Here is a 13051-nt window from a genome sequence, read left to right as displayed (position 1 = left end):
ATTATATTTGATTTTTTCTAAAGAGGCATCATCTCACCCCCTATGCTTTCCTGCAAAGAGGAGCTATGGCACTAGAATGTTTGGGGATACTTCTCTAAAACGAAGCAAAGGACAGCAGAAAACAAGTCACAAAGTATTTATTGAGCTCTAAGTGAAAAACGCCACAGGTGATTTGCCCTCTTATTCCTCCTTGCTATTTGTGTGTCATTCTTAGACTTAGAATGGAACTATTTTTAGATTTCCCACTATTTAGCTTTTTGACACTAACCATGCCAATTCGTGTTGTTGACCTGATTATAATTTATAATTGTTCTTTGTATATTTTCTTTTATTTTTTGATGACTTTGAAAACAAGAGCTAAGCCAAGTGGATCTACCCTTGAATTTGTGCTTGTTAGAGTGTTCTCCTGTGTGGTGGGGCTTATTTTGCTATTGCCGTCTAACAAATAATGGGGTAACTGTGTGTTTTGACCAGTTTATAAGTAAAGGTCAATTTTGTGCCTATGGTAATTAGCTCAGTTTATTCTAGACTTTTGGCTAATTCTGGTAATTTCCTGCGAAAGAGTATATTTAGCAGAAAAGGAATTCATTCTCAAGCACAGTGGTTTTTCCCATTTGCATTGGAGACTGTTTAATTTTAACAGTGATTTATCTCTCCCTTGTAAGCAAAAACTCTTACAAGGCTGTGAAAAAAATGGCAAAGTTAACCTTAAGGGTGGCAAATTCTTTGAAAGAGGAGATGGGAAAAGGGCTACGTGTCAGAGGAGCAAAGGAAAAACTCTGGTGCTCACAAACTGATGCATTTTAGGGAAGACTCACTTTGGATGTTTCTGTAATAAAATCTGCAGTAAAGTCCTCCTAGCACAGCTTCAAGGGAAAAGGTGTTTCTCTTTTTGGTAGCAAGAAGATTAAATGTTACTTTAAAAGAACCTGTCTTTAAACCCCATACTTAGAGAGTCTTAATTTTTTTTTTTCCAGACCCCAACTGTAAACTTGAAGACAAGACTGAAGATGGAGAGGCAATAGACTGTAAGAAGAGGCCGGAAGACGGAGAGGAGCTAGAAGACGAAGCTGTGCACAGCTGTGACAGCTGCCTCCAGGTGTTCGAGTCACTGAGCGATATCACAGAACACAAGATTAATCAATGTCAGCTGACAGGTAAACAATACTTATCACTTCTTGTCTTCTCATACTGTTCTGTTTCTGATTTTTTCAGTTTGTTCCTTTTCCCCTATTCCAACTGTGTGATTCCTATACTTGAGCACCTCGGCAAGTCAAGAAGTGCTTTAGGAAGAATTCTAAGATGATGGTTTATGGTGAACTCAGTGTCACAGCCCCTAGATTTGAATCTTACTCAGATTTTAATAGCTAGTTTAATGTTTTCATTTCCTTTTTTTTTTTTTTAAACTCTAGTGATACCATATAGATGCTGAACCTGACACTGGGTGGCTAAAATAAAGTTTAAAAATACCTTCTGAATATGTTTCCAAAGAGGTTTAGCATGCATGAAGTTCTTTGAACTTAAATATCATCTCCTCAAGAGAACGTTCCCTGACGAGTCTCTCGCTGCTGAGTTTGGAGCCTTTTAGTGTTCCCACAAAGGCGGACCCTCCTTCTCCTCGAATATCACAGTGTCCATTGCAGGTGTTAACTTCCATCTCCCTCCTTAGACTGGAAGCTCATGGATGATAGGAAGTCTGTCTTATTCATCATTGGACCTCTGAGCCCTGCACAGGGTCTGGCCCACAGAAGGTGTTCCTAAGGCACAGAAGCTATTTTGATATAAGGTTCATAGGAAGAATCAGATTGAAAATGACAGGACGCATGAAATACTCAATTTAAGGTTGGATAAAAGTAAAACTCAGTTTACCAAATGTCTACCCTTTTTAAAAATATATCCTGCAAGAACATACCACACGAGGCTGGGTGAGACATTTTAGATAGATATCTTTTTTCAGATTCTTGTCATCATTTTTTCTCTTATTATTGGATGATGCTGACACTGCTTGTGTGTGTGTGTGTGTGTGTGTGTGTGTGTGTGTGCGTGTGTGTGTGTGTGTATCTCTTTCTCTCTCTCTTATTTTCCTAACACAAATCTCTCTTTAACTAACCATGTATAGGAAGTGTATTTACTGAACAAGCGGTTCTCCAACTGTTTTCCACAGAATGCTGATATTTTGGTAAGATTTTAAAAGGTGTTCCATTTTAAGTAGGTTTCCTGAAATGTTGGATTAAATCCAGATAAATAGGCTTCTTTATTGAAGAGCACTGTGGCTTTTCAAAAAGAAATTGTAGTAAGTGAGTTTATTATGGCATAGAATCATCTTTCTTTCAGAAAACCCATTATCCTTTTTTGGGAACATAAGTTTGAAAATCTATGAAGCTTATGTAAACATTGGCTATGTACATATTTTTTGTGGATTTTGGTGACTTTTATTTTGATACAATTCCAAATTTACAGAACAATTACAAAAATATTACATATAACTCCATTTCACTAAGTGTTTATATTTTGCTCTATTTGCTTTATCATTGTCTCTTTATTAATTTTTTTCTTAATCATTTGAAGGAAGGTTGGAGGAGTTCCTGTTGTGGCTCAGTGGTAATGAACCCTACTAGTATTCTTGAGGATGCTGGTTTGATCCCTGGCCTTGCTCAGTGGGTTAAGGATCCAGCATTGCTGTGAGCTGTGTTGTAGGTCACAGACATGGCTTGGATCTGGCATTGTTGTGGCTGTGGTTTAGGCTGGCAGCTACAGCTCTGATTTGACCCCTAACCTGGGAATCTCTGTATGCTGCAGGTATAGTCCTAAAAAAAACCAAAAAAAAAAAAAAAAAAAAAGAAAGAAAAGGTTCGAACATCACACCCTTCTACATATATCCTGTGTGGTGTTCCTCAGAACAACTGTATTCTTTTCCATGACACAGCATGCTTACCAAAATGAGGAAAGTTTACATTTAACACATAGAATACTGTTATCTAATCCACTATCAATATTTAAATTTCAACAGTTGTCCCAATAATGTCCTTCAGAGATTTGGTTTATTTGTTTGTTTTCTCATCTGGGATTCAGGATCAAGCATAACATTTAATTGTCATGTCTCTTCTGTCTCCTTTCACTGGGAATGATCGCTCATTTTTTGAAGAGTACCTGCCAGCACTTTAGAGAATGCCCTTCAGTATTTGGGGTTGTTTGATGTTTCCTCCTGATTAAAGTTAGGTTATAGACTTGCATGGCGGGAACACCACCCACTGATCTTACATCCTTCTCTGTACTTCAGATCGGAGGTACATGATGTTGGTTTTCACAAACACTGATGCCATTAACATTGGGTACTTGTTTAAGGTGAGTGGTGTCTACCAACTTTGTCCAGTGTTAGAAGTTGCTGTTTACCTTTTGTAAATAATAAGTAATTAGTGGTAAGATACTTTGACATTATATCAATATTTTTATTCTCACAAGACATCCATTTTAACTTTATAATTTTTGTATTTATTAGTTGGCTTTCTACTACACTTTCCTTTCTTATTCATTCATTTATTTTTTTATTTGTATTACCATGGGCTTTGGGATTTTTTTTTTTTTATTCACTGGGCCATAATTCATTACCATCATTATTTTGATGCTCAGATTACCTGAGATCTGGCTAGTAGGAGTCCCTTCAAACTGGATCCTGTGTCATTTTCATCTGTCTCCCTCATTATTTGAGGGCTTACTCAGTTTCTGCTGCAGACAGATGCTCTGGGCTTATCATGTTCTAGTCCCAATTAGTCTTTTGTCCGAGGAGACCTGGTTCCTTTAAGAGGACAAAGGTATTAAGAAACCAAGATATGGGCACTAAGTGTGCTAATTGATAAAGGTATATTGTTGATTATAAACCATCTCAGCAGATAGAATTAGGAAGTGTATGTGTATACTTAATGTAATACATGGGTAATATAGTTTATACAACACCATACCCACAAATATATAGACATGTATGTGTTTTTCTCTCTTTAATAAGAACCACGTGTTCATATTGATGCCTCTAATTCAATTCAACCCTTGAGGTACCTCCCAGTCTTTTTTCTTGCCGTACTTGTTACTGCCTTCTTTCGCAGAGAGGTACCTAGCATCCACCATCTTCCATATGTTTACTTACTTGCTGATTCTAGAATACACATTAAGTAGTTTCAGAAGTGTTTACTCTTATCATCATGATAAGCTGACCAACTAACTAGAGTTTAACAGTTATTTATAGTTATTAATGCTATACTTTATGATGTAACATTTATATACAGTGACATTGATAAGTCCTACGTGTACAATTTGATGAGATGTGACAAAATATATATACCTTGTCCCCCATATCCCTCTTAAGATAATTTCCTACATCCTAGAAATATCTTTGGGTCCCTTTCCAATCAATATTACTCCACCAGAAGTAATTGTCTTTTCAGTTTTTTAAATGTATATTTGTTTTGCCAGTTCAAGAACTTCTTTGTGTGTGTGCATGTGTCCACCTTCCTTTGTTCATCATTGTATCTACAAGATTCATTCATGTTGCATATATAAGTAATCTATTCTTTTTTATTGCTGAGTAGTATTCCATTGTGTGAATGTATCATAATTTGTTTTTCATTCTCTAATCGATAGACATTTTGGTTATTTTTAGTTTTTGGTTGTTGTGAATAAAGTTGTCGTGCACCTTCCTTTAAAGGCTTTTTTGTGGACATATGTTTTATTTCTCTTGAGTTAATAAGTAAAAGTAGAATTGCTGGATTGTGAGGTAGGGTATATTTAACTGTATGAAAAACTTCTGGATCTTTACCTCAAGTGGTTCCACCATTTTATCCTCCCACCAGCAGTGTCTGAGAGTTCCAGTTGTGCGTCCTTGATAACATTTGCATTGCCAGTATTTCTAATTTAAGCATTCTATTGGGTGTTGATAGGTATTCTTTGTGGATTTATTTGCATTTTCTAGCTCATATACATTTAATTGACTTGGTTTAATGCATTTTTTTCCTCAGAATGCATAATTTATGGAAGAAATCCCATTAAATGCAGACAATTAGGATGATTCTGTTTTCAGTGGACTAGCTTTAAAGGGAAGCTTTACTTATGTGGAATCAACACTAACATTAAGGTGAAGACACAAGAAGCTAACTGATGTGGCCAGTACAAACTGTGCCAGCAAGATATCCTACTTAGGGAGTTCCCGTCATGATGCAACAGAAACGAATCTGACAGGTATCCACGAGGATGCGGGTTCCATCCCTGGCCTCGCTCAGTGGGTTGGGGATCCGGCATTGCCATGAGCTGTGGTATAGGTCACAGATGTGGCTCGGATCCCAAGTTGCTCATGGCTGTGGTATAGGCCTTGGAACTTCCATATGCCTTGGGGAGTGGCCCTAAAAAGCAAAAAAAAAAAAAAAAAAAAAAAAAGAGATATCTTAGGTAAGAGTGGGGTGTCTCTCAGGTGAGACTAATAACTTTAAAATTCAATATTAAAAAAACAAAACTTTAAATTCTATTTAGTGTTTACCTTTTATTGAGTTCCTGCTATAGAATTATCCTTAGCTTTATGATATAGAATGGAAACAAGAAAAAATTATTCCTTGATACCTTTATCTATTATATGTATGATACTATATTTCTTTATATATTATACAGCTTTCCTGTCAGTTCAGAATATGCTGGATTTTTCAGCACATGGATATAGTGAGGATAATATCTATGGGTTAAATACTGTTTTTCCGCAAAAATCTCAAACCCTAATAAAATACTTGATGCATCTGGATCTTAAGCTTTCTAAAAGCTTAGAATTTAGTCTGTGTTCACATCATTTTATCCCACAATATTTCAATCAAAGGAAAGAAAACAGAAGATTGTTTGTGAGTTAACGAAACATTTCAGGAAAGGTAAATCTGAGGGGCCTTGGTCCTGCTTATTGATGTTCAGGGTAAATTTTTAATGAGGGAAAAAGTAGAAGTGGAGGACCACGGAGAGAACAAAAGCGGAAGAAAAAGAAAATCAGGAATCTTTCACATTTGTTTAAAGTGTTTAAGTTCAAACTTGAGTTGAGTTGGCTAAGGGGTGCCCTTTGGTCTAATCTGGAAAAGATTAAAGACACTGGCAGCATTTTAATTAAAAAAGTAATGTGATGCTTTTACTTCTTCCTTGATTAAAACCTTTTACTCTAAGTTAGGAGGTCCAGTGCTTCCAAATGTAGTTTCCTGCTGCTTTAGTTAACTCTTTTCTTGTCGCTTCTTCGTTTTTCTGGTGGACAAAATGCTGGTCCAGCAACAGAGGGTATTTCTAGTTGTGTTTTTCCTATATAGTTTTACTCTTTGTCTTTTAACTTGATTTGCCTTATTTATTTGTGCTAATTTTCCTCTGATTCCAGTCCTTTTTTCAAGATGGATTATTTCCTTGCTGTCCTTCTATCTCTCCTTCCTTTCTCCCTGACTGTTTTATAGTCTCTTGCTGTTTTCTCAACTTTCTTCTTTGCTCCCTGTGGCTTCCCTAATATTAATCTTGAAGTCTTTACTTACATGTTTGGTCCTATCCGTCTAGACCAAATTTGTATGAGGAAAGAAGGAATTCCTAGTACTGTACAGGAAGATTAAGTACAGAGTGGAATTAGGAGAGAAAAGTCTTAAAACTTGCTGATTTGCAAAATAACAGAAAACAGAGATATTCCATGGTCTGACATCTCTGGGAGTCAGGGCAGTTCTGTTGAAACTACCCTGAGCTGGTAAAAACCCTGCCCTGAGATCCGCCCTCTCCAGTCCTTAACCAAATGCTTTCTTGGTAACCTGAGATCTGTTCTTTGGTGACTCTCATCTCCTAGAGTGAGGTGCATTCCTTGGAGAGCCTGCCTAGGTGAAAAGCGGCTTGCTCCAAGTTGAAAGTTTTGAAATCCTGGTAGAGTCTTGCCAAGCGAGTCTAGACTAGACCTGGCCTTAGGAGATGAAGCTCAATCCTGGAGCAAGATGATCGATTCTAGACTCAAGAGTTGAAAGTCAAAGCAGGGATCCAGTAAACCCGAGGTCAGTTCATGAGCAGATCCCAGCAGATCCACAGACAGAGGACCCAGAGATCTGGAGGGGGTCACACACAGTTCATGGAGTTATCACTGAGGGGAATTCTGGAAGGTGGGCCCTGTGGTGGACAAACATCCAGATTTAGGAAAGAACAGTCCCTGATGATAATGAGGGACAAGGTGACCGTCGTTGTCTTCGTCTCACAGCGCAGTTTTCCTCTAGTCTGCCATCCACCATGTGTAAATAAATTATATATCATCCCCGCTTGAAGGAATAAGGGGGAAAGTGAAAAAAATTGAATCCCACTCTTCAACCGTAGCAGTAGATGGAAACCACCTGTCTTGCCCCAGCCACGCTCTCTTTTCCTGGAGGCTGAGAAGGGAGGGAAATCAACACACTAATGCTGTTGGGACTCTCTGATGCAGAAGACAGATTATCAAAATATATATTTAAAGAAGGAAAAGCACAGAGAACCTCTCATTTTACTAATCCACAAACCCTATCATTTCTTGCCAATTCCCTCAGGGGGTAGGGAGGGCTGGAAGCCAGAGGGGTCTCATCACACTTCTCAACAAAGATTTAATAGCAGGGTGCTATGGGGAAGGCTGAGATTATGGGGACTTTATTATGCTTACAAAACTGAGTCAGAACTAGCATTGTAAATCATCAGAACTAAGCTACACTTAACAGGATAAATGTGTAAATGCGTTTGGTAATACTGTATGCTTATTGTTCTGAATCGTTTTTCTCTTCTGCTAATTTGCAAACTTGAGTTGTCTGTTAAGTGTTCTTTCACATCATGAATGGGAATTGCCTGTGTGTAAATGCAGAAAAAACTAAATAGCATTGTATTAGTTAACTCTCTGGCCCACCAGATTCTTGGTAAGATGAGTAGGTTGAGATGAGTGTGGCAGCAAGACTGTTGAAAGTTGGAGGAACATAATTGTGGACCAGATTTAGAAAGCCTTAATCATATCTGTGGCTCTTTGGCAAATGTCAATACTGTATAGGTTCACTTTTTTGAGGAAAGGGAACCAAACTGATGATGGGACACTGTGCATCAGTATAAAATAGTGTGTTCACTTAATTTGATTTTAAAAATGATGAGACTTCCTGGAAGTGTCACAGAGATTTTGTGAACTGAGGCTTTTAGACATCTGGATTTTTTTGTTTGTTTGTTTTGCTAAAGAATTTAAAGAAAAAATGCAAGTGCATGAACATGTGCTATGTGGTTGTGGAAAATTAAAGACTGGTTGGTTCCACTTGACAATCAGGTACCCTAACCTTGGCAGTGGGGGTAAGAAAATGAGTGTTTTAATGGAATGAAGCATAGTTTTCACAGAAGCATATTATAACTGTTTTTAGAACTTTTGGGGGGCTGTCTTTCTTTTCAAATTGTTAGTTGAAATAAATTAATATGAAATAAACGTAACATTTTAACTCTTTATATTAATTAGGCTTAAGGCATTATATCTTTGATTTGCATATTCTACATTAATTTCTATATTAATTAATTATTCACAATCTGTGATCAATCATTTTTGTATTATTTCTTTTTTTTGTTGTTGTTGTTGTTGTTGCTATTTCTTGGGCCGCTCCCGCGGCATATGGAGGTTCCCAGGCTAGGGGTTGAATCTGAGCTGTAGCCACCCGCCTACGCCAGAGCCACAGCAATGCCAGATCCGAGCCATGTCTGCGACCTACACCACAGCTCACGGCAACGCCGTATCGTTAACCCACTGAGCAAGGGCAGGGACCGAACCCGCAACCTCATGGTTCCTAGTCGGATTCGTTAACCACTGCGCCACGACGGGAACTCCTGTATTATTTCTTTATTAATTAGGCCTAAGGCCTGGTATATTTTGTTTTCCTATTTCCCTCTGTTTTGATTAATTTCATGTTTCCTACACAAAATATTTTTAGTGTTTTTAGCCTACTTCATCTCCAAACCCCCAAGCCCCAAAATACAGTTCCTTGGGCTCCACTTATTCCTTTCCCAGCCCCTTCTCCACATGCTTCTTATTTTTCAGTCCAGCGGTTTTCCAAACATTTTGATTAAAAAAAATTTAGGATGTGTCTTCTTGGTGTGTATTTATCAGTGCATTACATAGATACATGTATGATTACAACACTCACAGAAATAGAAATTGAATAATAAGGTGAAGATGAAATAAATAGGCTTTAAGAATAAATTTATCTTGGGAGTTCCTATCATGGCTCAGTGGTTAATGAACACAACTAGGATCCATGAGGACGCGGGTTCTATCCCTAGCCTTGCTCAGTGGGTTAAGGATCCTACGTTGCCAAGAGCTGTGGTGTAGGTGGCAGATGCAGCTCGGATCTGGCGTTGCTGTGGCTGTGGCGTAGGCCGGCAACTGTAGCTCCAATTGAACCCCTAGCCTGGGAACCTCTGTATGCCCTAAAAACAAACAAACAAACAAAATTATGTCGTTTTGAAGTCCTAGGCTAGATGCATCTGTTCTGACAGTGTGCTTTAATGGCTGTAAGAGCTGTCTCACAAAACCACAAAGAGAGAACATATGATACTGTTTCTCACTGAGGTTCATAATTATCCATGGTGGCTATAAGTCCATGGTTGAAATAACTTTTCCTGATAATCTCATTTTTGTTTTGTCAACTTTTGGTCAGATCTCATTAGTTTTTTTCTCCTCACCTCCTTCATACTGTGGCTGGCAAAGAGCTTTCACTCGGAGTGGAAGGGCTGGACTTGCCATTTTCCTGTTGATGACTTGTGCTCGGCTCTCAATGTCCTGCAGTTTCCTTGCAGAAAATGTTAAAAATCACTGATCAAGTTAAAAACAACTTGAGGGTTTTGTGTGAATTATGTTAGCTAACCTTCTACAGGATAATCCACAATGGTCTGTTTCACTGGGCACTGTACACTCTGCTATTTTGAGGTGTGGGGAGGGGATGAGAAGCAAGGGTGCCCTGGATTTAACTCCTCTGCATGTTTCTGGGTGGCTTCTCGTGGCTGACATCCCTTCAGATTGGTTGTTAAATATTCAGACTATCTTTTCTACCCCAGGATATGTACCCTATATTTTAGAGACCACTGTTCTTGACTACCTTTTTTTTTTTTTTTTTTTTGGTCTTTTTAGGGCTGTGCCCATGGCACGTGGACGTTTCCAGGCCAGGGGTCGATTCGAAGCTGCAGCCGTCTATGCCATAGCCACAGCCACAGCCACGCCAGTTCCTAACCACGTCTTCAACCTACATCTCAGCTCACAGCAATGCTGGATCCTTAACTCTCTGAGCAAGGCCAGGGATCGAACCTGCGTCCTCATGGATGCTAGTCAGATTCATTTCCGCTGAGCCACAAAGGGAACTCCTTGACTATTTACTTCATCATGTGAAAAATAACTCACCAAGGCTTGGCTCCTCTCTGTTTTAGAGAAGATAGTATGGCTGAGTGTGTCCTTTTCTTGGTCTGGTGGGGCCACTGCTAAGTTCTGCCACACATTTACCAGAGAAAAAGCAATTGTCTGTGATGGGTTCCAATCTCCGAAGCTGTTGGCTGAGTGAGCTCCTTTTCCTGGTGTTGGAGGAAGGGTCAGTTAAACTGTTACCTGCAAGAGAAGCTTTGTGACTTCCACGTTGATTCTGCCACAGCAGAACTTTTGCTATGGGTATCCAGTCTACTGTTCTTAATCTCTTTGTGAATTTCTCTACCAGAACATGGATGTAAAAATAGTCATTTTTAGACCTACTGTTGTCTTGATTTTTTTTTTAATGCTTTGGCACATTGGAATTGGGATTTCTAAAAAGCCTGTGCTGGGGAGGTACATTTTCCCACTATGAATGATGAATTATTGCATGTTTTAATTTACTAAAATTAAATAGCTGGCATGTTGAAGGGTAGTTTAAGAAATATTTTCTCTGTATTCTTGATGTGCATTTTAAAATTAGGTATTTTTACTGTCAGCCTGTCTTAATAACTTGTGAATCACAAGAAAGCTACTGATTATGAATGGAAAATTCCTGAAGGATGAAATCGCCTTAGAAATAGAAAATAAGTGGATGAATTCACTTTCTTTTTTACAAGTAAAACCCAAGTGGAGAATATCCTGTATTAGCTTGACCTCTTTCTGCAAATTACCTGCTCCCTGATTAATTGGAGGGCTTTTTTTGCAGGGGGGGGGGTATGATTTTTATTTTTTCCATTACAGTTGATTGACAGTGTTTGTGGGTTTTGAAATAAGCATTTTGAAATGAATAGAACTCAGGAAGCAAATCAGTATTATTTGTCTGAATATTAAAAATGTTACCTTTCGATGTCTTTTGGAACCAGCACTGTTGTAGAAGAATGGTCTGGCCTTAGTCATATAATTGACAATGATCCTGTTATCATCTAATTCTATGGTTTCCGGATTTATTTGCCAAAAATCGTAAATAAAATGTCAAGAACACAAACCATGGGAGAATATCTTCAAGAATTTCCACCGTGTCCTTGATGGTCATTGATGGTAATTAAAGCTGTCAGTTTGCCCCTGTAGAGAAGTGTAAAGATTATAAATGAATGGCTGTATTTGGGATGTGGAAACAGTGGGGCCTCTTTTGCGGGGAAGGTAGATGAAAAGAGACCAACTACTTCCGTGGTCCTGAGCAGCGGTTCAGTCGGTCGGTCCGAGAAGCAGGGCAGTGTTTAGCTATCTGGGTACAGCCGTGTGCACATAAGAGCTCTGCCACATGCAGCCGGTCCGCACATGTGAAATGCAACAAGCTAAAACCTAAAAGTTTGAATTTTTACATTTTTGCATGACTGTGCTTTTTTTTTTTTTTTTTAAATATTACTCTACTTAAAATGCTTGTGACCCATATCTCCTTCCTTTGCAAGGCAGTGAGTGGATAGGAAAAGTAGACTCTTTTCCCATCCTTTCTCTTTGTGTGAAGTCTATGGCTGGGGATCTTGTCTGTGGGGAATGGCAGCAATGTCACAGAGATCTATGACCTCTTAATAGGCCTTGGGAGGGGAAGGCAGGAATCATTCTACACTGTGCCTCAGGGCTTAGTTCTTTTAAACTTCAAGGAATTGGATGGAACTCTTCACTCCTCCTTTCTTTTAGCTTTACCTTCAGGGGAAATTGATCGATTAGAGGTGATTATTCCACAAACTCTGAACCCTTTTCTCCTCTTTGTTCCAACTGGAGCTCCTCAAAGTTTAAAGGCATTGTGTCTCCTGGGTGAATTGTAGAATGAATTTAAGTAGATTATTGGGTAGAACTCTTTGAGCACACATTAAAAGTGCTAAAAAAATATTATTTGGAACAGAAGGAAATATGCGGAGCAAAAGGATAGAGAAACATTTTTCAATGTAATTATAATGTAATTATGTGGGATATTTTTGAGCAAATGATTAGCTGTTAGAATGTAGACTTATAGGAGTGCTTCAAACCAAGAAAATAATAGGGGTCAGTGCAGCAAATGGACAGTTGTGCAAAATCTGGATGGTGAGTAAGACCCTAATAGGACTGAAGACAACCATAAATGACTGGCTTTATATATGTCCTCTATTAAGCACAGCAAGATTCTACTAATTGATTGCTTTTAGTTTTTTCTAACTTCTCTGTTTAACAAAAAAAAAAAAAAAAAAAAAGATTTAGATCTAATTCTTTCTTGGCATGTGTGATCTCTTTGCCTTATTGACATCGTGGACCTTGTTTGAATTATTTTTAACACTACATCAATTTAATTTTTCTCCCTTAGAAAAAAATCAAATTCCTGGACTCTACCTACCCACAGAGCAGTATTAGCTCCCCCTGGTGACTAAATAAAAATGTAGACAAGGATGATGGGGGTGATGAGCTTCCTTAACTTTCACCTTTAAAATGCACAATTAATATTAGGATGCATACGGTTAACATGTACACTGAACTATTTTCCAAGAAAACATTACAATTTGTCTTGAGAAATGTCCATTTTCATGTCGGGTTATTTACATAATAAAGGCAGATCTATCTTATGTGGCTTTCCTGGAGTTGTACCCATTGTAATGACACCAGAGTTGT

General features: G+C 38.3%; 1 protein-coding gene across 14 annotated transcripts in view; it reads left to right on the top strand.

Annotated features, from left to right (window-relative positions):
* ZNF521 (zinc finger protein 521) overlaps positions 1-13051 on the top strand; it is an 847543-nt gene that overhangs the window by 585393 nt on the left and 249099 nt on the right. For all 14 annotated transcript variants that reach the window (XM_084964340.1, XM_084964336.1, XM_084964337.1 and 11 more), the window contains one exon: positions 978-1157. Coding sequence is in view for 6 of the 14 variants with exons in the window: in XM_084964322.1 (XP_084820448.1) it covers positions 978-1157 (180 nt within the window). In the remaining 8 variants the exon portion in view is untranslated. The remainder of the gene's footprint in view (positions 1-977; positions 1158-13051) is intronic.

Source organism: Sus scrofa, chromosome 6, assembly GCF_054392235.1.
Source record: "Sus scrofa isolate SSC_HxYL_T2T_F1_AM1 chromosome 6, Sscrofa_HxYL_maternal_Yorkshire_Landrace_v2.0, whole genome shotgun sequence".
In the NCBI taxonomy this organism is placed as follows: domain Eukaryota; kingdom Metazoa; phylum Chordata; class Mammalia; order Artiodactyla; family Suidae; genus Sus; species Sus scrofa.
Note: the sequence above shows the minus strand (reverse complement) of the source record. Positions and strands in the feature narration are given on the sequence as shown.